Genomic DNA, 27,145 nt, shown 5'->3' with positions numbered 1-27,145 from the left:
AAAAAACATCACATCAAGGAGCACGTGCACTAAGGTGAAGTAAAAAAAAAGAGTAAAAACAGAAATATAATGCAGTAAAATAACCATAAACTAGAATGAATATGTAGGTTATGTAGACCTGTAGGTCTGTAGTAACATAAACACTGATGCAGGTTGGACTATCTATGTAGTTGATGACTACATAAGGTAGCTGACACATGAACCGGGGTAACAGTTTTGATTCTAAGTTATAAGTTAACTGATTATAAAGTCAACCTGTCAGCTCTGCAAGCTGATTGGCTGTCCTCCCCAGGTGCGTCACTGAATCCCTCCTCACTGTAAACAAACAGCTGCAACACAACCACATGATGGTCAGGATTACAGCAGCAAGATCACTGGATAGAAATATCTACTCCATCCATCCACACACACACACACACACACACACACACACACACACACACACACACACACACACACACACACACACACACCATGAGCAAAGTTCAAAACTTAATATCTGAATGAGGAAGTGACGCTCAGACGCACACACACACGGACACGCGCACGGGCACGCGCAGACAGACCGGCTCTGACGCAGCAGAAGCAGCAGCGGCTCCTCTCTGTGTGTCTCTGCTGAAGAAGCTCTGAAGTCTGTGTGATCGGATGTGCGTGTGATCGATCAGGTAAAGAGCCGATCAGGGATCAGTATTAATGCTTGGTGGTCAGACTCCTCTGTGGTGTGACTGCAGGTCGAACCGGGACCGCGACGTGGTGGGAAAGTCCCTCAAAATGTCATTTTCGTGTTTTTAAATCAAAATATTCATCTGGTCGTAACTTTCAGCGTTCATATGCGACACTGAGGACAAAATCAACCTTGTGTAAAATGTTGAAAATGTAGTTTTAGTGGTGAACAAAGTCAGTGTGAGGTGGGCTGTGGTGTGAAGTCACGTCACAGCTGGAAAAAACGACTGTGACAGCGGAGAAAAACACAGTATTTTTACTTTCGGTTTTGCAAATAGCGGCTCCCGAAGAGAGCGAGAGGGGTGGGGGTCGGGGGGCTTTAAAGTATATTTTTAATTTTTAAATATGTCACTCCGCTTTATCATTACATTCACTGTTTAAGTCTGTACAAAACTGCTGATGCAAGTTTTCGAGTTTCTCTCGTTTTCTTTTTTTTCCTCCAAAAACGTGTGTAACTGCGTCATCCACCCGCATTCCGGTAACAGCCTCCTTTCCTCTGATTGGCTGGCCCGGTCCTCCGTTAGTTTGAGGTCGGTTTAGATTACGGGTTGGGGTCATGCTGGGGTCACGGGTAGGATCAGCCAATCAGAGGCTGAAGAGAGGCGGGTCTTCCCGGAATGCGGGTGGGTCCTCCGACTACGACTCTCTCAGCATGGTTGAGCAGTCCATGGGCACAGATTACTAATTTACAGTCAGATTACCAGGCAGCCGGACTGAAGGTCAGTTTTTCTGCCGCTGATAGAACAATAGAGCACCTGGTGGATTATTTTTACACGCCACAGTTTGAAACCTGAAGCAAATTCACTTGATTTCATTAAAAAAAAAAAAAAAAAAAAAAAAAACTAGGTGGAAAATATATGAAATATACACACAAAAAAAGCTAAATAAAATTACCAAAATAGATAGATAGATAGATATAGATTGATAGATAAATAGATATATAACCACACACACACACACACAAATCATTACAATGGCAAAAGAATCACCAGAAAATTAGCAAAACAATTAGTAAATAAAAAAAAAACATTGTAATAATTTGTAACTGTTATAGATACACGTTTAAAATTAAATGACAGGAGGACAGCACAGATCCTGTCATGGAGAGCTCGTTGTCATGAATCAGCCGCTGTGTTTGTGTCAGAGGCCAGCTCTGCAGCTCTGCGATGGAGGTGTGTGAGGAGAGAGAGGACCGGCTCCCTGAACCTAAACCAGGACCAGAACCAGAACCAGAGCCTGAGCCAGAACCTGAGCCCAGCTGCGTGTCCATGAGGAGCGACTGCTCCAAAGATAAACCCATTGAATTCAAAAATCAAACTACTTCTAAAAACAAGTAAGTCCTTATTATCTGTATATGTTACAATCAGAATCAGATTTATTTGCCAAATGTGAACAAAAGTACTCAGGAATTTGACGGGTAGAAACATGAGAAAAAAGTTTAACCAAATGAGGGAAATTACATAAATACACGCTCAGTGTCACTTTATCAGCTCCACCTGTATAATCTAATCTAATCTAATCCAATCTAATCCAATCTAATCCAGCTGTTGTGCCATGAAGTTTCCTCTCCTGCTGCCTATAATGCTCAGCTTGTCTTGTTGTCACGGTAACAGAGGTGTTCATTCACTTCTATGTTTGGCATTGAGCTCATAGTTAGTGCTGCTGTTGGACTGGACTGCACTTTACTGACAGCTGTTTCCACTATTCTGTCCCCCCTCATTGTCTATAAATGGGGAGGACAAAAAGTCAGAAACACCTCTCAGTATAATGTAGTCCAGTAGCAGACCTCTGCAAACTACAACCTCAGTAATAAACACAGAATTAAAGAGACACATTCTGCACAATGTGAACACAAACTGAACATTATAAACTTTGTTAAAAGGTAGAATTGATGTTTATGTTACACTGAACTAAACATTTATTAAACAGATATTTTTTTCTGTGGGGATGTGTGTTGTCTTCATATTCACAAAAATGACAGCCACCTGTTTATTATAAAAATGTGGAGTCATCGCCCTAGGTGTGTGTGTGTGTGTATGTGGGTGTCCATGCAAAACCTTTTGGTAAGCTAGTGCAGCGTCTGATAAAATGTGTGAAACTATGAGAGTATGTGTGTGTTTTGGGCTCAGGGAAGTCAAAGCGACATTTATTGTGTCTGGATGAGGCTCAGATGTGACCAAGTTCAGGGAAAATGTGTTTGCCGAACTCAGCAGTTTCACCATGCCTGGAGACACACACACACACACACACACACTGAGATGTTCCCATAACAGCATGTGAACACAGAATAAACAAAGCGGTCTCATGGTTCTAATGATAAACATAAGCAGCTGTGTGATTGTTCAGACTGAGTTCATCGTCTCCAACGGCAGCGAATCAGGGCCACTGCAGGGACAAAAACATTGATAATAATAAAAAAAAAAAAAAAAAAAAAAAACCTCAGGATTTTTGAGATTAAAGTGGTAAATTTATTCAGTCAGAAGGAAATCCTCGTGGTTTGAGCCCAGAATCACAATCTGTGACTTGGGCCGATTCAGAAGAAAACCAACACACTGATATTCAAGTATTTTTTCTCATAAATTTACAACTTTAATCTCAAGTTTTTCTCTCAGCACTTTACAGATCCACGCGATTAATTAATTATAAGGACGGCATAAAGAGACGGCTGTTGTGGCTGCACCATAAGAGAAATGGCTCTTTTTTATTTCTATTAATGTACTGTATATATTTTTTTTTTGATTGACAGATGTAAAGAAAAATTGGTTGTGCACAATATACCCGCAAATACTAAAATATGACCGAGTTTTATGGCACAGTGATACGTACGAACAGACATAAAGTGCACGAGGCTCTTTTCCACTCCTGCAATGAACCATAAATGTATGAAGACACAAGCTGCTGTTTTTAGATCAGCTCTCCACAAGCCCTCGCTCACAGTGGTGCTACAGTGGAAAACCAGCAACTGATTCACTGGTCTTCAGAGCGCAGCAGTGTCCCTGAACAGGATAGAACAGAATAAAATACCCATAAATTAGAAGGTATGTACAAGTTATGTGACAACGAATAAGTGAGTTCTCCACTGTGTTTCTAATGTTTCCATCAGGATCCATCTGGAGACACCAGACTGCCCTGAGCCCAGCTGTGTGTCCCTGAGAAGCGACCACTCCAAAGATCGACCCATTGAATTCCAAAATAAAGTTACTTATAAAAACAAGTAAGTTATTTTGATCTTTATATGTTACAATCAGAATCAGTCGCTTTATTTGCCAAATGTGCCCAAAAGTTCATAGAAATTTGACTTTGTTTGACACGACATTGAAGAGCAACCTGAGGTGAAGTGAACAGAGTAAAAACAGAAACATAACAGAATAAAATAAGAGTGAATATGCAGGTTATGTAGTGGTGTATTTCTACAGTTCAGTTTTATCGTCACTAACAAAGTAAATGTGAATTCTCCGCTGTGTTTCTAATGTTTCCATCAGGATCCATCTGGAGACACCAGACTGCCCTGAGCCCAGCTGTGTGTCCCTGAGGAGCGACCACTCCAAAGATCAACACATTCAATTCCAAAATAAAGTTACTTATAAAAATAAGTAAGTATAAATGTACACAGGAGTTTGACTTGGTGATGCGGCGTAGTGAAACAAAAAAAATAGCAAAAAACATCACATCAAGGAGCACGTGCACTAAGGTGAAGTAAAAAAAAAGAGTAAAAACAGAAATATAATGCAGTAAAATAACCATAAACTAGAATGAATATGTAGGTTATGTAGCAGTATATTTCTACACTTCAGTTTTATCGTCACTAACAAAGTAAAAGTGTGTTCTTCACCGTGTTCATGATATTTCCATCAGGATCCAGCAGCAGACACCAGGCTGCCCTGAGCCCAGCTGTGTGTGGAGGAGCGATGCGTCTATACAGAGATTTGACGAGTTCAAAGACACACAGCACTCTGTGGACCATGGGTAATTACTCACAAGAATACTTTTGGGGCAAAATACTCAATATCTGACTTAGACCTTAGACCAGGGGTGTCAAACTGGTGCCATGGAGGGCCGAGATGCTGCAGGGTTTCATTCCAACCGAAAACTCCACCAGGTGATTTCACTGATTAGTCCCTCCTCTCTGCTTGGAGGTGGGGTGATCAGTGAAATCACCTGGTGGAGTTTTCGGTTGGAATGAAAACCTGCAGCCTCTCGGCCCTCCATGGCACCAGTTTGACACCCCTGCCTTAGACTGAGACCAGATGTTGGACACCATTTTCACCTCTGGACATCCAGTGGTTCAGTTCCTTTGGGTGGCATTTCATGTTAGCTTAGCATAAAGACTTGAAGTCTATGGGAGTCGTTAGCCTGGCTCTGTCAAAGTGAAAAAATCAACCTTCCAGCAGCTCTGAAGCTGTCTGATCTACACATATCCCTTTTCCACCGAAGCGGTTCCAGGGCTGGTTCGGAGCCAGTGCCTGACTTAGCACCGGTTCTTTGTTTCCCCACCACCCAAGCATGGGCCAAACTGGTTCCAAACTGGTTCCAGGCAAGCACCAACTTCGAGCAGGGGCTAAACAGGGGCCAGAGAAAGAACTGATGACGCGACTCACCACGTCATTGGTGGGCGGGGTTACAGACCCAAACAGGAACAGCAAACGCTATAAACGTACAGCTGAACGTAGTCATCATTCGTTCCGACCACGAATACGACGGGTAGCCGGCAATAATTGTGTTTTTCACCTCTGGATTGCAATGTAGGCTTGTAAAGACACGAGCAGTATTGCATCGTTACAAGTGAGCGTCTCGCACACCCACGTGATCACATTTTCCGCTGACATCATGACGTCCTGCTTGGCTCTTGGCCGGTGGAAAAGCAAACCGGTTCTTTGTTGGAACCAGTTAAGCACTGGCTCTAGCACCAGCACCGAACTAGCACAAGGTTATTTTTGGTGGAAAAGGGGCAACAGTGGATCATGTGGATCTGAAATAACAATATAACCATAAATAAGAATGTATATGCAAGTTATATAACAAGTAAAACAGTGTTCTCCACTGTGTTTCTAATGTTTCCATCAGGATCCAGCAGCAGAGACCAGACTGGCCTGAGCCCAGCTGTGTGTGGAGGAGCGATGCGTCTATACAGAGATTTGATGAGTTCAAAAACACACAGCACTCTGTGGACCGTGGGTAATTACTCACAGGAATACTTTTGGGGCAAAATACTCAATATCTGACTTAGACCTTAGACTGAGACCAGATGTTGGACACCATTTCCACCTCTGGACGTCCAGTGGTTCAGTTCCTTTGGGTGGCATTTCGTGTTAGCTTAGCATAAAGACTTGAAGTCTATAGAATTTCATGTGTGTGTGTCCTCCACAGAGTCCCCCAGTGGAGCTCAGAGGTTCCCAGTGGTCAGTCTGCACAGCAGCATCAGACAGACCTGGCCTCCATATTCACGGTGTGTAAATGTGCAACAACACAGGAAGTGAAAAACAACCACACTGCTCAGAATCATTTCCGTGCTGTTCTCTTTACATCATTCCAGCTGGGTTACACCAACAAGGATTCATTTAATCTGAGATTAGTTCTTGTCAGAGTTTAGCAAAATCCTTTTATTATTTTATTCTTTGAATACAGAGTTTGAGCTTCCCACCCGGAGACACTACTGCTTTTGTCCACAGAGGCCGCCATAACCAACACAAAATGGAAGTTGGTTCCCCTGACTCAACTACATGTAGCAATGGTTACTAAACTGACGTGTAAAGAGGGGTTTCTAATCTGTCTTTGATTTAAAATCAGTGTTACAGGTACAAGCAGCAGAATTAATCTGGTTTAAAAATTAATCTGTGTTGGTGCATCCCAGCCTCGGTCTCATTCACTTAGATTTGAGTTTTTTCTGTTGCAGCTGCTGGAGGAGAACATGGTCACCTTTGTGAGGAACGAGCTGAAAAACCTCCGGAGGTCTCTGAGTCCAGATCACCCAGAATGCTTAGAGAGGCAGAGGGAGGATGAGGAGGTGCTGGACAGTGAGGAGGAAGGGCAGAGGAGGTGCAGCAGGGAGGCTTTTCTGCAGATCACACTGCACTTCCTGAGGAGGATGAAGCAGGAGGAGCTGGCTGAGCGTCTGCAGAGCAGTAAGACGCTTTAACATGTTTAACAGGATGGAAAGGAGGAATGATGGGAAAAATACATGTCTGCATTCATAACCTCTGCTCTAAATACAGACATTTCTAGAACAAGATCTCAGCAATTTCAAATAGGAAGGGAAATTGGCACAATCCCCATAGATAACCTGGTTTAAGTACTGATGTGTCAATATTTGTGTAAAATGCTGATCTTAAAGTTATTGTGAAAAATGCCTTTCACATTTGGCTGCAGACAGTCAGGACTCATTTTTCCACCCACCAGTTTTGATCTAAATCGATGTCTAACCTGGACCCCTCCATGTCCTGGGACCACTGCATGAAGAACCAACCATGAAGGAAAGGAGGTGCCCTATATATCTACTATGGCAGGCGGAAACTGGCTGCATGCACTAAAAAAAAAAATAAGGGTCACACTTATTACCAATCAGTCAGCCAATCAGTGGAATCATGCGGAACTTGCTATTTAAACTGGAGGATTGCATTTTAGACAAAAAACATGAACATTTTTCTTGTTATCAAATGGTTCACACGCCTAAAAATACATATTCACATTCAGTTCTAAAGTGCTAAATGTTTGTGCCTTTGTTTCCATCTTCAGTTGCACTCGCAAATTCTATCTGCACAGCGTTGAAAAATCAGATTTATGACTGTTTCTTACATATGCAATGCTATTAAAACCACCTCATACCTTTAGTAATGCCTACCAATCACTAGAACACTGTTAAAAGATTAAAGTCTGACAGCCTCTCACGTCTAAAGACAAAGGTTCATCAGTCCATGAGTTTTTGGTCTCAGACTAGAAGGTTTTGCAAAGACTGGGGATCTTGCAGGGTCACAATCTGCAAGACAACAACCAGATTCCTTTTGAGACTGTCAGGCAAATATTATATATCTGGGTTTCCTTGACAACCACTGTGTGAGGGTATGCAGTCTGAAAACAATCCTGGTTATGGCGGATGTAGCTCCATAACGTCACAGCTGGAGGGAGGTGGGAGCTTTCACAACGTTACAAACATACTTTAACACACATGAGGAGCCTCCCGAGATCCCCATGTTTACTATCTACCTAGCTTGCTTCTGAAGAGCGTTCCCTAGTAGTTGTCCATGTCATTGAACTTGACTATTTTTATGAGCCGAGACTAAAGACTTATGATAATACTCAACATGTTTGATGTTGAGTTTGTTTTACGAGTTTTATGACCACCTTGCACCAAACGATCCAGATGATGGGAGCATGTCCTGAATTAGCAAAACTCTCCAGATTTTATGCCGATATTGGAAATTTGTCTGCAACGGTGAAATAGTTTATGAAGTCTTCTGGTGGTAAGGCCGAATAAATCGAGGGATTACTGTTTGCAGTCTTGCTTCTTTTTTCCCTCTGTTTGGCTATGCTGTCGACGCCCAGCTGTCTTAAACTCTGAGAAATTTGCAGTTTTTCACTCTGACCAGCCGAGTCATTATATCAGCCTGGTACACTTTTTACAAAATGAGTGTTTCTCTCCCAGCCAGCATGGGGTGACTTTTCATCCCCCTGACAGCTAGTGAAAAGCAGCTTCCCATTTTCTTATAACATCCCGCTGGTTTCCCCCGGGGTTGGCGGCAGCGCTCCAGCTAAAGTGGCTCTGTGTGTTTTTTTTAAAAGTGCCAACTTTATTCTCCCGAAATCCTAATCAGGACGCGCAGCTTCTATGCCTTTAATACCTCATATTTACAGAAGTGTTCTCATGGCAACGCCTAAACCAATCAAGATGGACAGCCCTGGACTTTTAACATACAGTGTTGTTTAATTGTTTCCAATTAAATGATTGCAGAACTGACTTAGCCTTCAAGCATGGCAAGACTCGATAAGTTCTTACAGAGGGAAAGAGCCAATAGATGCATTTACCAGGAAATATTTACATTTCTCACATTTAATCCAACATCCATTTGTTGTTATTTCTTGTTTGTTCATTCAGAAACTCTCAGAGGGTGCCAGCGTGAACTCAGATCTAACCTGAAGAAGAAATTTGACTGTGTGTTTGAGGGGATTGCTAAAGCAGGAAACCCAACACTTCTGAATCAGATCTACACAGAGCTGTACATCACAAAGGGAGGGAGTGGAGAGGTCAATGAGGAACATGAGGTCAAATGGATTGAAACAGCAGCCAGGAAACCAGCCAGACTAGAAACACCAATCAAATGCGAGGACATCTTCCAACCTACACCTGGAAGAGATCGGCCAATCAGAACAGTGATGACAAAGGGAGTGGCTGGCATTGGGAAAACAGTCTTAACACAGAAGTTCACTCTTGACTGGGCTGAACACAAAGCCAACCAGCATGTCCACTTCACATTTCCATTCACTTTCAGAGAGCTGAATCTGCTGAGAGGGAGAAAGTTGAGCTTGGTGGAACTTCTTCATCGCTTCTTCACTGAGACCAAAGAAGCAGGAATCAGCAGGTTTGAGCAGTTCCAGGTTGTGTTGATCTTAGACGGTCTGGATGAGTGTCGACCTCCTCTGGACTTCAAGAACAGCGAGATCCTGACTGATGTTACAGAGTCCACCTCAGTGGACGTTCTGCTGACAAACCTCATCAAGGGGAACCTGCTTCCCTCTGCTCGCCTCTGGATAACCACACGACCCGCAGCGGCCAATCAGATCCCTCCTGAGTGTGTTGGCATGGTGACGGAGGTGAGAGGCTTCACTGACCCACAGAAGGAGGAATACTTCAGGAAGAGATTCAGAGATGAGGAGCAGGCCAGCAGAATCATCTCCCACATCAAGACGTCCCGAAGCCTCCACATCATGTGCCACATCCCAGTCTTCTGCTGGATCACTGCTACAGTTCTGGAGGACGTGTTGAAAACGAGTGAGGGAGGAGACCTGCCCAAGACCCTGACTGAGATGTACATCCACTTCCTGGTGGTCCAGTCCATACAGAGCAATGTCAAGTATCATGAGAAACATGAGACAGATCCACTCTGGACTCCAAAGACCAGGGAGATGATCCTGTCTCTGGGAAAACTGGCTTTTGAGCAGCTGGAGAAAGGCAACCTGATCTTCTATGAAGCAGACCTGACAGAGTGTGGCATTGATATCAGAGCAGCCTCAGTGTACTCAGGAGTGTTCACACAGATCTTTAAAGAGGAGCGTGGGCTGTACCAGGACAAGGTTTTCTGCTTCGTCCATCTGAGTCTTCAGGAGTTTCTGGCTGCTCTTTATGTCTTTGTGACATTCATCAACTCTGGAGTCAATCTGATGTCAGAAGGACAGTCAACCTCTCAACTAAAACACCTCTACCAGAGTGCTGTGGACAAGGCCTTACAGAGCCCAAATGGACACCTGGACTTGTTCCTGCGCTTCCTCCTGGGTCTTTTACTGGAGACCAATCAGACTCTCATACGAGGCCTGATGACACAGACAGGAAGTAGCTCACAGACCAATCAGGAAACAGCAGAGTTCATCAAGGAGAAGATCAGAGAGAATCCCTCTCCAGAGAGAAGCATCAACCTGTTCCACTGTCTGAATGAGCTGAAGGACCATTCTCTCGTGGAGGAGATCCAACAGTACCTGAGATCAGGACGTCTCTCCAGAGTCAAACTGTCCCCTGCTCAGTGGTCAGCTCTGGTCTTCATCTTATTGTCATCGTCATCAGAAGAAGATCTGGATGTGTTTGACCTGAAAAAATACTCTTCTTCAGAGGAGGCTCTTCTAAGGCTGCTGCCAGTCGTCAAAGCCTCCAGGAAATCTGTGTAAGTTTATAGAGAACCAGACATATAAAGCACATAACATGATGTTTTCTATAATAAATATAATATTTTTATTTTAATCTTTGCTTCCTCCTCAGGCTGAGTGTGTGTAATCTGTCCGAGAGAAGCTGTGCAGCTCTGGCCTCAGTTCTCAGCTCACAGTCCTCTAATCTGAGAGAGCTGGACCTGAGTAACAACGAGCTGCAGGATTCAGGAGTGAAGCTGCTCTCTGCTGGACTGGAGAGTCCAAACTGTCGACTGGAGACTCTCAGGTAATGTCCATTTACAGTGATCGACTGATTTGGCACATTTCAACTTAAGGTCCATTCTCTCAAGAAGTTTCAGTGCAAAATGTAACCATGTAAGATCAATATCAGGATCATCTCAGGCCTGAATGTCATGGTATCTCCAAAGCTATGTGGTGGATCACAATGAGATTTAGTGCTCAAAGTTCTGTTGCCTAAAACATGAAACTTCCCAGTTCGGGGGATCCTACAACTTTACCTCTAGTGCCACGAGCAGGAAAATCCTCCCCAAAGTATTTGCATTGATCTTCTCCAAACCAAACAAAGTTCCCAACCAGTCTGGTTATCTCCAGAGCTGACATCTCAGCAGCCGTTGGGGTAGCAATGGATTAACTATTGATCAGCGACACTTGTGAACCCCGCTGCTGTCCACATTTGAACAAAGAAAATAACTTGCCTCTGCCCTACCTCACCTTTTTGGTTTTCCATTAGGCAAAAGTTTGGAATAGTATCTGGTACCACATACTACTTTTGGAACCACCTCCACTGAGGTTCCAAGCAAGCTGAGCCGGTACTAAAATAATAATAATAACAATAATGATAATGACAAGGATCTTTTTTTATATTGTACCAGAAGTTTAAAAAATGCTTTGACAGACACAGCAAAACAGAATAATCACAAAGTAGATGATGTTGTGAGCTGATTGTATTTCTGATGGTGTGCAGGTTGTCAGGCTGTCTGGTCACACTGGAAGGCTGTGCTTCTCTGGCCTCAGCTCTGAGCTCCAACCCCTCCCATCTGAGAGAGCTGGACCTGAGCTACAATCATCCAGGAGACTCAGGAGTGAAGCTGCTCTCTGCTGGACTGGAGGATCCAACCTGGAGACTGGAGGCTCTGAGGTATGGAGAGACACACGCAATGTCTTATAGAGGCCTGAGGAGTATTGTTTCATGTTTAATGGTGGATCTGGTAAATCCTTCATAGAGAAGGTTATTTACTGCCCATGCTTCCATCCTCAAAGAGAATCTGCTGCTCTGACTCCGTTTCTTCCTCCAGGGTGGACCATGGTGGAGAGCAGAGGTTGAAACCAGGCCTGAGGAAGTGTAAGTGTGGATTTAGTTTGATTCATCAACACAAAGCAGCAAACATTCATCCAAGGGCAGAGCCAGACGATATAAGCATCCAGGGCATACTCCCCCAGAAGGATTTTTCCCATTTATGGCAACTATATGCACTATTTTCCAGATAAAAGAATGCCTACAAATCTGTTTGTCCTTTGTGGAAAAATAGCACATTTGTCCAAGAAAAAAATCGTCCTGTAGAGCAAAGGTGTCAGAGATACGGCCCATGGGCCAAATTCAATCCACAAGCACATCTCATTCAGTCCCCAAGATATTTTGGAGGGAAAGTGGAAAGAACACAAACAAATGTATATTTAAATAAAAATATTATTTTTTGAACTGAAGACCCCGTGGGTGCCCAGAAAACATATTTTCATTCAGCTGTCTGGAGGTTAGAGGTCAAGGGCCTAATATGAAAATGGCCACACTGGTGTAGTTTCTCCCTCGCCAAAATTTAGCCAAACCTTGGAGTGATATTTAGCACACTTGCTGGCTACCTAGCATAAGGCACCACCATGGCAGCAATGGATTCCTTAGCTCGTGTAGTTTGATATGATATATAAAGCATCTTCACTTGAGCATAAAAACCCACTACAATCTCTGAAAAGCGGTATGAGCGACGATTGTGTCGGGTTCCATCCGTGTGGCCGGTAGGGTTCCCTGCTCAGTAACTGTGTAAAGATCTGCTGGTGTTCTGTGTCTTGTTCTCTCCGTCAGATTCCTGTGACCTCACACTGGACGTAAACACGGCGTTCAAGGAACTCGTCCTGTCCGAGGACAAGAGGACAGTGAGCCACGTGAAAGAGGTGCAGCCGTACCCCGATCACCCTGACAGGTTCACCCGCTGCAAACAGATCCTGTGCGGAGAGGGCCTGACCGGTCGCTGCTACTGGGAGGTGGAGTTTAAAGGAAAGGTGAACATATCAGCCGCTTACAAGGGAATCAAAAGGATGGGGAACAGCATCGACTGTGTGCTCGGAGGGAACGACAAGTCCTGGAATCTGTCCTACTTCGATGGAAGTTTCACCGCCTGGCACAACAACAAAGGGACCAACATCCAGGGCCCGTCCTCCTTTCACAGAGTGGCGGTGTATCTGGACTGGCCCGCCGGCTCTCTGTCCTTCTACTGCGTCTCCTCGGACACACTGATCCACCTGCACACCTTCACCTGCAGCTTCACCGAGCCGCTGTACCCGGGCTTCAGGCTGTGGGCCGACGAGCCCTCAGTGACGCTGTGTCAGCTGGAGCAGGGAGGGCCGCACTGACGCACACACACACACACACACACACACACACACATATCACATTGACTTACATTCATTTTTCACAGCCTTCTAGAACCTTTACCTAGTCCTAGCCGTAAACGTAACCGACGCACGCCCAAACTAAACCTTTGCCCTTAAATCTAAACCTAATTCTGACCTTAATCTAGACCTAACGCTAATCTTAAACTAAGCCTAATTCTCACTTTAATCTAAACCTAAATCTAAGCTTAATCTAAACCTAGTTCTAATCTTAATTTAAACCTAATTCTAACTTTAACCCTCATGCTAACCTAAATCTAACCCTCAACTTAATCTAAATTTAATTCTAACCTTATCTTAATCCTAATCCTAGCCTTAACTTAAACCTTATACTAGATTTATCTTAAACCCAATTTTAACCTTAATCTAACCCCGCTTCTAACCATAATCTAACCCTAACCCCGGCCTTAAATTAAACCTACCTCTAATCTTAATTTCAACCTAATTCTAACCCTAATCTAAACTTAATTCTAACTTTAACCCTGATTCTAACTTAAACCTAAACCTCAACTTAATCTAAACTTAATTCTAACCTTACCTTAATCCTAATCCTAGCCTTAATTTAAACCTTATCCTAGACTTATCTTAAATCCAATTTTAACCTTAATCTAACCCCGCTTCTAACCTTAATCTAACCCTAACCCTGGCCTTAAGTTAAACCTAATTCTAGCTTTAACTGAAACTTAAATCTAACCTTAACCAATAAGCCAGAGTTTGCCTTTGTAGTTGTGAAGGACCGGCCAAGCTGTCTCTTCTCTGTGGGGCCGGTGCTGGACTTCCACACTTTATGGCACCGACTGAACTGCTTCAATACCAAAATGCCACGGTACCGAAATTAAGCACCGAATGACATTCGTTACCTAATACCTAAGGAGTAAATCCTGTTAGTGGGCCAATAAGCACGCAGCATGCTTGTGTCAAGATCCAGAGGCATACAGGAAAAGACACCATGTTACACCCAGAGACGTTAATTATTGATTTAATGAGTTTATTTGAAAAACAGTATTGTTCAGGACCCGTTATCGTAACATCAAGGTATTAGTACCAGTGCCAGTAATGACAATTTCTGAACAATACTCAGCCCTGGTCCTCACTGTGTAGAACACACACACACACACACACGCATGCACGCACAAGAGCGAAAGCAATATCTCCGCCTGATGGAGATAATAAGATCAATCAACTGAGAAAATCCTAATCGATGTGGAGGCCCATCCATTAATTTATTGTTTACTTGTTTGTTTTGTTTTACTCTTTGTGTGTGTGTGTGTGTGTGTGTGTGTGTGTGCGTGTGTGCGTGTGTGTGCATGCGTGCGTGCGTGTGTGTGTGTGTGTGTGTCTGAGGCTGTTAACGTCGAAGCTACCTCCCAAGTTTGGGAGATAGAACGAGAGATTGACACAGTTAAATATTTAGAGTTTTATATAAAATCAACTATATATGAATGAACACTTCCCATGTGATGAGGACAGTCAAGCTGTTTATGTGTTTGTGTGTGTGTGTGTGTGTGTGTGCAACTCTCTCTCCCAACACTGAGTCTATCTCGCTTGACCTCTGACCCCAGAGTCAGCGGTTTTTTAACTGCAATATAATCTCTGCTGCTGAAAAAGCTTTTTGCGGACAGATATCAGTGACTCCACTGAGCGAGCGCGGCTGTATTTTGTGTAAGAGGCATATTTATTTAGTTTGTACGCTGCTAACATAACATAACTCCTTTCTGGTGTTAAATCAAGCTCGACCTGCGTGCTCCGGTCACAGGATTCAGTATGGAACTACAGCGGCTAATCAACCACAGGCTGACCCGGCGTGGGGCCTTTGGTTCACGGCAGGCACAGTATTTCCTGGTGGTTCACCTCGCCATGGCAACAGCTGTAAACATTCAGCCGATGTCAGCAGAAGAGTTTATTTGCATTGGGAATGAGGAATGAATGAAGAAAATGAAAATAAGAATTGTGACAATAAGCGTTGGTTTTGGGAGGAGTAGAGTCGAACATTATTATTTCATTAACAGCAACGCAGCTAAATAGGATTCACTTAGCTCACACCTAATTGGCTAATATTGTTGTTAACCTAAGGTAGACTATTAATTACATTCCAAACATTTTAATGTAAAAATGCTGACTATTTTAATTAACTTTAATTAACTTTAATTAACTTCCTTGGTTGTTGCTGCGACACGGAGAGATCCACCAGACAGCAGCTGCTGCTAATGTCACCGTGGACGTTTCAATCAAGTTTACTCAAACCAACTCTTCTGCTGCCGCGGTGACATCAGTTGAACGTGTACAGCTGTTGCCATGACAACGCGAACCACCGGAAATTCTCTGATTTGCTGTTAAAAGGCCGACTAAGGTCCACGCTGGTTCTGCCCATTCAGTTTCTATGGTCACGTCTTGAACTGGAGCAAAACGCAGCTGCACGGCTGTGAACAGCAAACAGAGTCTGACAGAATCGTGCCATTTTAACGGAGTTAAAAAGCTGAAAATGTTTATTTTATTTTTAGATGAATGTTTCCTCGTTGAGCTACTCAACAAAGATTGTCACTTTGGAGACCTTGTAGGAGTTTGATCCACTGCGCGCTGTGTGTCCTGGCTGACCTTCCGTAGTGTTCTCTCATCGTTTTATAATTATTTATTCACAAATAGGTCCTTTTATGTTCAGTCATACAAAATGTGTCATGATAACTTTACTACATGTCTGTGTCATGTTTTTGTTCCTTTTTTTTTTAGGCTTAGAGACGAATAATCTTGGTCCTTACACTTTTCCAGGTTTTGGCAGCAGAGCCGTAATGGCGTCCGTTTCTCACATGTGCTGCTAGCATCATCTCAAAGGAATGCAGGCACTCTGTTTTTGTGGAAACGTGTATTAATTCTGTAGTTTGCACATTTAGGAATGCAGCGTGTGCAGTGGACGAACAACTAACAAACTCCCAACAACATGTTTTATTGTTTAAAGAAATCTTATTGTATGTCAGTGTGTTTGTCAGTTTGATTTGGTTGGTGTGTGTTGCTGTTACCACAGTGTCCAGGAGGTGGAGCTGTGGAGGTGTTTGTCTGAAAACATTACATATCTCTGTCCCACTAACATGTAGGACTAATGTTTTTTGTCTTGTTGACAACATACCACCACAGCCTTTGTCAGATTGCTGAGTGCAATATTAGACACAAAAATACATTTTATATCCGTTTATTTTGATTTTAACTTCACACACATTAGAGAGACACAGAGAGTGAATGGAAGGCGAAGGCGAAGGCGAAGGCGGTCCTTGCTGTCTTCTTTGGTCGGGTCACAGCCGTTACACCACCTGTTGCTCCGATTCCAACTCCAACTCAGGAGTGAACGATCACCTGTTACTTTCCATCTGTAAAGTTTTAACCGGCGAGCTCCAACACATCTCAGGGGACAGTGCATCCCTGTTGTCCTACTACTCTCAGAAAAATAGTTGCACTAAATGGTTCTTCAAATAACCCTCTGGTTCTACAGAGAACCGTCACCAGTTGAAGAACCTCTTTATTTAGGGGCTGGTTCTTCACTTTCAGTGGTTCTTTGAAGTGCTAAAGGTTCTTCATGTTCATTGGAGTTATTTGGTGGCGGCAGCAGCTAACAATTCTTTTCCTTGTGGATTAATGTGCAGATTATTTCCTTAGTGAGTGGATTAATGTCTCGCTCTATAAACCATCAGAAAACATTTTTAATATCTTGTCTGGAACCCAGTGAAAGAACAAGGAACGTGGAGAACCGACCAACAGCATGTTCATGTTGGTTTTCAACCTGCACACAGTCATCTGATTTAAAACACTCAGAGAACCTTTTATTTTGAAAAATCACTAAGAACCATTTAAAAACAGCTTTTAAAAAGGCTCTTTACTGAACCAGTTGGGTCCACAGAGAACTTTCTTAGAACCGGTTCTTTAAAGAAGCTCCTCCTTAGTGGTTCTTCTATAACAACACTCCGAGGAACCATTTTTGGTTCCAGTTAGTATCTTTTTTCCCCCATGTGTAGAACACTGAGGTCCTCTGATGAGATGCTACCTTCCATCCCAGAGACCCGTTGGAGGTGTAAATTCCCTCCTTCACATGTTCACTCAGCCGCTGCCACTGAATTTCAAATTCAGGCTAAAAAAAACACTTCCCCCCTTGTTTTTCGAGGGGTTTTAGGGCATGTCAGCATATGTTTTCTTATTGTCTGTGTGTCTTTATAGTCAATGTCTATGTTCTTCTGTGTATTCATTTCTGTTTTTTTCTGTTACTGCACTTTGGTCGACCACTGGCTGTTTTCAAACATTTGCGATGAATAACAGAGTCAAAGAAAATAACTGAAATAAAGAAACTTGACTTGAGCTTCTTGCTTGTCCCCGTTCTTTCTCTGCTTCATCCCCGTCACCAAGACTCTTTGAACCTTTTCACAAGAAAACATAGCCGTGTGAAAAAATCTTTTTTTTTTTTTTTTAAAACCACAGGAAACAGCAGCTTGTGCTCTGCTGCTCGCTGACACCCATGTGACAATGGGTGGTGGTGGCACAGAAATTGGTGCAGCATGCACAGCGGGCACCTCGCCTGATTTTTACTGCAACATGAAAAGTATGAAATTCATTACATTTGATCTCTTGCCTGACACTAATGCACACCAAAAAATTTATAGTTATTTTCTTCATTTTTTTTTTACTCTTAACTTAGTCTCTCGGCTCTCTGTCCCTCATTGCAAAGAAAAAACTGTGTGTGACTCAAATATATTTTTCCACCTAGAGTTTTTTCCCCAATAATGTTTAGTAGTTTAATAACCATCTGAATATACCTTGATAGTTTTTCTTGCTGATCTCAGTTGAGGAGACAGAGATTTTTTTTCTGTTTCCTGAGAGACAGAGAGAGAAATTATTTTTTTTATTCACTTCATCTTTAAAATTACATACCTTTGTAAAACAGGGTTGCTCATGTTTGTGTTAGTTTGTGTTGTGAGCAAAAAGTGATTCATTTGTCATGATCTTCACTTAATCTTATTGTCATAGAAGAGCAAACACATCCTGTTGGTTTGAAACCGCTTTCTTCCTGCAACTGAAGAAATGTCTGAACCCCCTCCTTCTTCCTGTTCTAAAACACAGACTGTTTTGCTATATTTCATTGTTCCCCCCCCTTCCACAGATCAACCAGTGTAAAGACTGGTGTGAACAGCACACTGTGAAGAGAGAGATGACAAGACTATTCACTGCACATCAGCAAATGAACAGGAAGAAAAAGAAGCAGAGGTTTGGTTTGAATCAGAGCTCATCTTTTATCTGCTGAGGGGAAGTCAAACTGTCAGACCTTCACTGTCACTGAGAGCTGACATGGCACAGCGAGGAACTCAACTGGACTCGTCCAAATTCTGCTGTTCCATCTGTCTGGATCTACTGAAGGATCCAGTGGCTCTTCCCTGTGGTCACAGCTACTGCATGAGCTGTATTCAAAGCTGCTGGGATGGACAGGATCAGAGGAGAATCTACAGCTGCCCACAGTGCAGGCAGACCTTCATCCCAAGGCCTGTCCTGGTGAAAAACACCATGTTAGCAGAGTTAGTGGAGGAGCTTAAGAAGACAGGACCTGGAGATGTGGTCTGTGATTTCTGCAATAGGAGAAAGTTGAAAAATTTCAGGTCCAGTCTGCTGTGTCTGGTCTCTAACTGCCAGGAGCACCTCCAAACTCACCCCCATCCAAGAACCTGAAGGACAAGCTCTGCTCTCGTCACGATGAGGTGATGAAGATCTTCTGCCGCACTGATCAGCAGTGCATCTGTTATCTCTGCTCCATGGAGGAACATAAAAGCCACGACACAGTCTCAGCTGCAGCAGAAAGAACTGAGAGGCGGAAAGAGCTTGAGGAGAGCCACGAAAAGAATCCAGTGGAGAATCCAGGACAAAGACAGAGACCTGAAGGTGCTTCAGTGTACCTGGATCACAGAGCAGGTGTTCTGTCCTTCTACAGCGTCTCTGAAACCATGACTCTCCTCCGCAGAGTCCAGACCACGTTCACTCAGCCACTCCATGCTGGATTCTGTTTGTATTGGACTGGATCCTCTGCTGAGTTTTGTGAACTGAAGTAGACAGAAGTGAGGGAAGCAGCGATATGTGAGAATCTGTTGTTTCATATTTGTTTTTTTTTTTTTTTGTTTTTTTTTAATTAATATGTGTCCAGCTCCATATCTGGTAATTTTTTAACAATATATAACATTTTTATGATAATCTCATCATGTTTTTTTTAAATTTATTTGTACAGTTTTGGGGGTAATTTTTGTGGTATTTAATGCAAGAAGTCAAGTGAATGTTCAGTTCACATGAATCCATAGATGTCAAGACTGAACCAGGATCCTTTAAGAAGAAGTTTTTAATAATCAATAAAGTTTTCTTAAAGACACTGAATAAAGAATTCTTTGTGTATTTAATCCAGGAAGTCTATCAGAGCTGCTGGAGAAAATGTGAAACTAACATGACAGTCTAACGGAGCTGATTTTCACCCTAAAACACAACACAGTGCAGTCGTAATGTTTGCAGCAGATGTGGAATCAAAGATTAAATAAATCAGCAGAGTTACCAGAGAAGAAACAGCAGGGAGGATGGAAAGAAAGAAGGACAAGTTTGTAAAACAAAATTAAAGATAAATGAATAAATAAATGAAGATAAATAAATAAAATAAAGATGAATAAAATACATATTATTCACGGGGATTAATTAAAAAATCATTAAAAACAGCCTGCACACAAAGAGTTAAAATGATTCAACCTGCAGGGGGAGCCGTGATCTCCTCTGCCAGAGGGTAAACGTCCAAACTGAGCATAAAGCAGATGGGACGGGTCGGATGGTATTTTATGGCTCAGACACCTGGAACTCAGTCTGGGTGTCGGCCCATATGAACTCGAGGGTTTTTGTATGAAAACAGCTGATTCGTCAGATTGTCTGGCCTGTGATCCTTCACTGACCTGTAGGATCGGATTTCAGTACCGTGGTTTCCCTCACATTCAAAATTAAAAGTTTGGTGTCTCACTGCTGAATGAATATTTCACACTGAACTCACCCAAATCTCCAAAATCCAGAGTGAAATTTAGCACAGCAGCCTCTTCCAGTGGAGACTGCAGTTCATCTGATACTGTTATTACTAGTGGTGTCAAGAGATTAAAAAAATTGAGAGATTAATTAATTATGATCTGTAATTAATTGATCTAATTAATCTCTTTTTTAATCTCACCTAAAATTGCTGAGAAAAGCCCTCAACTTGAGGTATTTCCCTTTAAATTCATTACATTATTGTAGCAGATCAGTCCTCTTTTTCAAGACCCTTTTTTGGGGAAAAAAAAAAAAAATTATATGGACAAAATCTTGTTTGAATAAAAAAGCCACCGGTCGGCATCAGGCGGGCCGGCCGCGGCACCGGGTCTGGTCTGCCGGATCTGACAGGTGAGCGGCGCACACATAGCCTACTGCCATATCAATTTTTGTTCATACGCGGCTGCAATGACTGCGCAATGCGGCCATTCGCCGGTAATCGCTGCATCAGGCGAGCCTACCTACTGGTTTACATATGCACAATACATGTGTATTTGCTTAGACCCCCAATATTAGACGAGGGCATTTTTTCAGGGCATTTTCAATGGAAAAAATATCGTCTTATATTCGGATGAATACGGTAATGTATTAACTTCGATCACGCAACCTTTTCTTCCACCTCCTCTCCTCTCCTCTCCTCCACAGTCAGACACACACACACACACACGAGTCGCGACACCCCCTCCTCAACATGCGCTGCCTGTTTACAACGGACTCGGACTGTTGGGGCGGGTGTTAATCAAAACAAACCAATCATGTCTTGACCTCTTCACAGGTTGCTGGCCTCTGATTGGCCTGGCCTGTCTCTCTGACTTAAAAAAAAAAAAAAAAAAAAAAAAAAAATCAGACTGGTGAGGCCAGCCGGACCGGACCGACAGCTGATTGGCCTGGCCGGCGACCTGTTTAAGGAAAAAAAAAAAAAAAAAAAAAAAAAAAAAAGACGGGCAGGCCACCGGGCCAGTGACAGGCCGGCGCTTCGGGAAATCTCCCGGTTCTCCCGATGTACAGTCCGGGCCTGACAATAGGAGCCTATCAGCTTATGCTAAACAAGCCCAAACACAATGACAGCCAACCAATGTCCACTTCAGGGTGTGACTGAGCATTGTTTTCCACAACCAGCACAGGAAGCCCAACGCCTACAAACCGATTTTTATAAAAAGTAAAGTTAGAGATTAATAATTAGATTAACTCGATTAAAAAACATAACGCGCTAAATATGACTGTAATTAATTAATCTCAATTAACGCGATAATTTGACACCACTAGTTATTACCAGCTGTGGGAAAATGATTGACAGGTGGAAGCCTGCAGACAAGCATGTCCCCACAGTACAACACAGTCCTGGTCTGCAGTTCTTTGCTCTGTCCACTAGATGTCACTGTGCTTTTCATTTTCAAAGCCACAAGCCATGACTCTTTTTTTGTTCAGTACAAACAGGAAGAAAGACCCAAAAGTGTCACAGGGTTTGTTTCAGCCATCTCTGCCTCTTTTCCCTTCTTTTTCCCTCAGATCTTCTGCCTGGCTATGAGGAAAACTGTTTTTTTGTAAAGAGTCCCAAATAAATGTCAATAACAGCTTCATAACAAAATAATGACTCGATCTGTCAACTGAGGTCCTTCTTCCAACTTGTTTCCTCAGGATACAGGCTAGAAAAGACACGATAGCAATGAGCAGCACCTACGGTAGTAACTGTCAGATTACATTTAGATCAGGTTCATGTTTACTGTCATTGCACAAAATGCAGGTAAAAGTCTGATAAAAATAAATGACTGTCGGTATGAGTGAGTAGTACAGCCTAAGTGATGCTGTTTATTACAATATCTACAGTGTTATTGACAGTAAAGATCAAACTACATACATATTATTCTAATGTGTGATATATAAGTTATACATCAAGGTGCAGTGGGCAGAGATGGAAAGGGTGTGTGTGTATATATAAGGGTTGTAAGCACAGTATAGACAGAATGTGTACATTTGGTTGTATGTACAACAGAAATGATAGCATCTCAACAACATGACTGGTTCTTGGTGTGCAAGAACGAACATTGCAAAGTAGTGAGTCGGTGCTTGACTGAGTGTAAATAATGCCTCGTGCTGTGATGCTGAATTCAGGAAGGTCACTACCTCAGGCACATTGTGAAAATCAGTAAGGATCTTTTTGAATTTACCTTCCCCTCTTGGGACATGACCCTAGAGCAAATCTTAGTTGCTGATGGATCAACTGAGAACTCACCCAATCTGTTGACCTTAATGACCAGGTGATCTCCGCCAGCAGCAGGCACACATCCGACGCAGGACACCGCACCGCCGGGGACAGCAGGTGAGTTCGCGGCATGTGTTGTTAGTTGGTATCGGTCTCCGTGTACATCCCTCACAGGTGGACTGGGATTTGTGTGCACGTTCCCCGCAAGTAGAAGTGTGAAAAGCAGGTATCCCGTGAGTTTCCGGGAAAGTTCAGGAGAGCGAGTTGGGATCTTGTTGTTGTTTGTGCCATGTCGGTTTGCTTTTCCACAATTTAGGACATAGCGGTATGTGGCAAATTGTCCAGCAGCCAGACACATGCCCGAATATATCCACTGTGAAAGGGTAGCACTAAATGTTTGCGATCAGTTGTAGGCCTATCCCTCTCCATGCAGAGCTGTTGGTTCAGTGGAGTGATCAGACACAGCTGCACTGAAGTGGCAATCAGGGACAGGATATACACCACAATCCATGAGATAATCTTCAGATCAGATGTATTGATTCTGATGGAGTTGCCATAGGTTGCATGGTTTTGCTGTCGCAGAGAGGAACTGTGAATTTTGGGCCTCAAAGGCAGTGACACAGCACCTGCCATACCGCACGCCACCATCTTGCTTTGCTTTCGAAGTTTGCACTTTGTTGGTAACTTTAAAGCTGGAAGAAGGCCTTGTCTCCATGGATCATCTGGCCTGAGAGACCTCCTGGTGGGCTCTCCATTCCCTGAGCCCAAACATTTCCCTACAGTGGCTCTCTGCAGGTCAGTGATGTCAGTGTAGGCTTTGTGGCTCTTCATGGTGTACAGACCATAACCCCCCAAGTCCCGCTGTCCACTACGCCCCCGACTCTGGGACATTTTAAAGTCAGCAGTAGCACTGAACAATATATCATTATCATATCGTTCTCTCGATATGAACATACACCATGTTAAAATCTCAAAAGGCAACAATATGGACGATATCAAACTTAGGGTTAGGGGTTAGTTTAAGACACTTATTGGACTGTTCTGATGAAAAACAAATTGTGAAGTAACATTATTTTTGACATTATTATTTTCCGCTTTTTCTCCGCTTCCTCCCCGTGTCCCGGACTCTTTGAAGCTTTTCGTGTTAAAACATAGTCGTGTGTAAAAATTAATCTGCTTTGCAGGCTGAAAAGTCTGCAGGTTTTTTTTTTAAACCACAGGAAACAGCAGGTTGCGCTCTGCTGCTCGCTGACGCCCACATGACGGAGGGTGATGGTGGCATAGAAATCGGAGCATCCTTGTACAATGATAATAAAGTTATTTGATTTGATTTGATTTGATTCAGCCATGGTCTCGAATCTAAAAACACAAAAACTGTGTTTGACTCTGATACTTTTTTCCTACTGGAGTTTTTTCTCCAGTAATGTTTAGTAGTTTAATAACCATCTGAATATACCTTGATAGTTTTTCTTGCTGATCTCAGTTGAGGAGACAGAGTTTTTTTCTGTTTATTCACTTCAGCTTCAACATTAGATACCTCAGTAAAAACAGGGCTGCTCATGTTTGTGTTGTGAGTAAAAGGTGATTCATTTGTCATCATCTTCACTTAATCTTGCCATATAAGAGCAAACACATCCTGTTGGTTTGAAACCGCTTTTCTTCCTGGAACTGAAGAAACATCTGAATCCACTCCTTCTTCCTGTTCTTAAACACAGACTGTTTCGTTAATTTGCTTCTTCGTCCCCTTCCGCAAATCTACCAGTTTAAAGATGGGTGTGAACAGCACACTGTGAAGAGAGAGATGACAAGCCTGTTCACTGCACGTCAGCAAACGAACAGGAAGGAAAAGAAACAGAGGTTTGCTTTGAATCAGAGCTCATCTTTTATCTGCTGAGGGGAAGTCAAACTGTCAGACCTTCACTGTCACTGAGAGCTGACATGGCACATCGAGGAACTCAACTGGACTCGTCCAGATTCTGCTGTTCCATCTGTCTGGATCTACTGAGGGATCCGGTGACTCTTCCCTGTGGTCACAGCTACTGCATGAGCTGTATTAAATCCCACTGGGATGGAGAGGACCAGAGGAGAATCTACAGCTGCCCACAGTGCAGGCAGATCTTCATCCCAAGGCCTGTCCTGGTGAAAAACACCATGTTAGCAGAGTTAGTGGAGGAGCTGAAGAAGACAGAACTCCAAGCTGCTCCTCCTGATGGCTGCTATGCTGGACCTGGAGATGTGGCCTGTGATGTCTGCACTGGGAGAAAGCTGAAAGCCCTCAAGTCCTGTCTGGTGTGTCTGGTCTCTTACTGCCAGCAGCACCTCCAGCCTCACTATGAATCTCCTGCCTTTGAAAACCACAAGCTGGTTGACCCATCCAAGAACCTGAAGGACAACCTCTGCTGTCATCATGGTGAGGTGATGAAGATCTTCTGCCGCACTGACCAGCAGTGCATCTGTTATCTCTGCTCCATGGAGGAACATAAAGGCCACAAGACAGTCTCAGCTTCAGCAGAAAGAACTGAGAGGCAGAAAGGGCTCAGGAAGAGCCGCAAAAAAATCCAGCAGAGAATCCAGGTCAGAGAGAAAGACTTAAAGGTGCTTCAGCAGGAGGTGGAGGCCATCAATCGCTCTGCTGATGGAGCAGTGGAGGACAGCGAGAAGATCTTCAGCGAGCTGCTCTGTCTGCTTGAGAAAAGAAGGTCTGATGTGAAGCAGCAGATCAGATCGCAGCAGGAAGCCGAAGCAAGTCAGGCCAAAGAACTGGAGGAGAAGCTGAAGCAGGAGATCGCTGAGCTGAGGAGGAAAGATGTTGAGCTGGAGCAGCTCTCACACACAGAGGATCACACACATTTCCTGCACAGTTACCCCTCGCTGTCACATCTCAGTGGATCTACAGACATTCCCAACACCGATATCCATCCTCTGCACTGCTTTCAGGATGTGACTGCAGCTTTGACAGAGTTCAGAAATAAACTGCAGGGTGTTCTTAGTGAGGAATGGACTAAGATCTCACTGATAGCGACTGAACCGGATGTTTTACTGTCACAACCTGAACCCAAAACCAGACCTGAGTTCTTACAATATTCACGTCAAATCACACTGGATCCAAACACAGCAAACAACCACCTGGCATTGTCTAAGGGAAATAGAAAAGTAAAAGTAATGACAGAAAAACAGTCATATTCTGGTCATCCACACAGATTCACTGAAGACTCTCAGGTCCTGAGCAGAGAGAGTCTGACTGGACGTTGTTACTGGGAGGTGGAGTGGAGCGGGTGGAGAGTTTCAATAGCAGTCACATATCCGAATGTAAGCAGAAAAGGGAGGACAAGTCTATTTGGAAACAATGACAAGTCTTGGCAATTATGGTGTTTTGAGAAAAGTTATCAATTCAAACATAACAGTGAGGAAACTTTCATACCGGGTCCTGTGTCCTCCAGAGTGGGAGTGTACCTGGATCACAGAGCAGGTGTTCTGTCCTTCTACAACGTCTCTGAAACCATGACTCTCCTCCACAGAGTCCAGACCACGTTCAGTCAGCCTCTCCGCGCTGGATTCTGTTTGTATTGGGCTGGATCCTCTGCTGAGTTTTGTGAACTAAAGTAGGCACAAGTTATGAAAGCAGCGATGTGTGAGAATCTGTTGTTTCAGTTTTGTTTAGTTTAGTTTTTTATTAATTTAAATCTCCATCTTTGTTGCTTGTCTCTGTGGTGTGTTTGCAGTGCACCCCCCAGAGGTCACCTTTGCTTTTTTAATGTTTGTGTGGACAATATGTTGATTCAACCTTTGTGCTATACAGCCAAGTAGAAAACAGGCCAACAGACCAGACAGTGTCAAAGGGGAAGGCACACACAAAAGAAACACAGAGATCCCCATCAAAGACAGTGACAGTGCTCTTTTAATTTTCTCATCTTTTTACTTTATTTCACTTGATTTTTTTAACCTTTTTTTTTGGGGGGGGGGGTAATTCTGTGATACATTTCTAGTAATTTTCCTATACATTGCTTTATCTTTTACAATTTTTGAGGGTAATTTTGTGGTAACTATTTTTTACTATTATTATTATTTTGTGTGTTTTTCCCTCTGGTAAAGTTCTAGCATTTTTTCAATTTTTTCTTACCTTTTTTTTCTTTATTTGCATAGTTTCTGGGGGTGACTTGGTGATGGTGGTCACATGGCTCAGGTTCATTATTTCTATGCCTCCTGAACCCATTATAATGTTGTTTTCCTGTTTCTGTGTTGTATCATGTAATTTGTGTTCTGTTGCATGTCTGTCCGTCCTGGAGAGCGATCCCTCTTCTGTTGCTCTCCTGAGGTTTCTTCAAGTTTTTTTTATAGGAAGTTGTTCCTCATCTGATGTGAGGCTCTAAGGACAGACAATGTTGTGTTGCTGTGAGGCCGCTTGAGGCAAATTTGTAATTTGTAATCACAAATTTGTAATTTGTGATATGGGGCTATACAAATAAAAACTGACTTGACTGTTGGCTTGACTTGTCATTTACATCTTCTAGCTATGAAATCAAGTGAATGTTCAGGTTTCAAAGGATTAAGAGAATTTGTATATTCATTAGTTTTTCCTTTTTTAATTTTAGGGCAATTTTATGGCAAATTTCT

The 27,145-nt window shown here is 43.0% G+C and overlaps 2 protein-coding genes across 2 annotated transcripts; both read left to right on the top strand.

Moving 5' to 3' along the window:
- The first annotated feature begins 579 nt into the window (after positions 1–579).
- On the top strand, positions 580–16,880 carry LOC115376976 (NLR family CARD domain-containing protein 3-like). Its single transcript, XM_030076828.1, has 12 exons — positions 580–665; positions 1,868–2,056; positions 3,827–3,937; positions 4,206–4,316; positions 4,579–4,689; positions 5,788–5,898; positions 6,091–6,122; positions 8,813–10,589; positions 10,685–10,858; positions 11,558–11,731; positions 11,889–11,935; positions 12,671–16,880. Exons 2-12 carry the CDS (start codon positions 1,890–1,892, stop codon positions 13,216–13,218), a joined length of 3,363 nt encoding a protein of 1,120 aa, XP_029932688.1. The 5' UTR covers positions 580–665; positions 1,868–1,889; the 3' UTR covers positions 13,219–16,880.
- A 7,521-nt stretch (positions 16,881–24,401) lies between these two features.
- Positions 24,402–26,345, top strand: LOC115376641 (tripartite motif-containing protein 16-like). Its single transcript, XM_030076362.1, has one exon. It carries the CDS (start codon positions 24,470–24,472, stop codon positions 26,135–26,137), a length of 1,668 nt encoding a protein of 555 aa, XP_029932222.1. The 5' UTR covers positions 24,402–24,469; the 3' UTR covers positions 26,138–26,345.
- The last annotated feature ends 800 nt before the right edge of the window (positions 26,346–27,145 follow it).

This window comes from Myripristis murdjan, chromosome 18 (genome assembly GCF_902150065.1).
Source record: "Myripristis murdjan chromosome 18, fMyrMur1.1, whole genome shotgun sequence".
Lineage (NCBI taxonomy): Eukaryota > Metazoa > Chordata > Actinopteri > Holocentriformes > Holocentridae > Myripristis > Myripristis murdjan.
This window is presented reverse-complemented; position numbering and strand designations above follow the sequence as displayed.

What these genes read in the sequence shown, in the direction of transcription:
- LOC115376976 (XM_030076828.1), top strand. Translation starts at nt 1,890, where the DNA reads ATGGAGGTGTGTGAGGAGAGAGAGGACCGGCTCCCTGAACCTAAACCA. An exon ending in AAAGCCTCCAGGAAATCTGT is followed by an intron (nt 10,590 to 10,684) that starts GTAAGTTTATAG and finishes CTTCCTCCTCAG; the next exon opens with GCTGAGTGTGTGTAATCTGT. An exon ending in GAAACCAGGCCTGAGGAAGT is followed by an intron (nt 11,936 to 12,670) that starts GTAAGTGTGGAT and finishes TCTCTCCGTCAG; the next exon opens with ATTCCTGTGACCTCACACTG.
- LOC115376641 (XM_030076362.1), top strand. Translation starts at nt 24,470, where the DNA reads ATGGCACATCGAGGAACTCAACTGGACTCGTCCAGATTCTGCTGTTCC.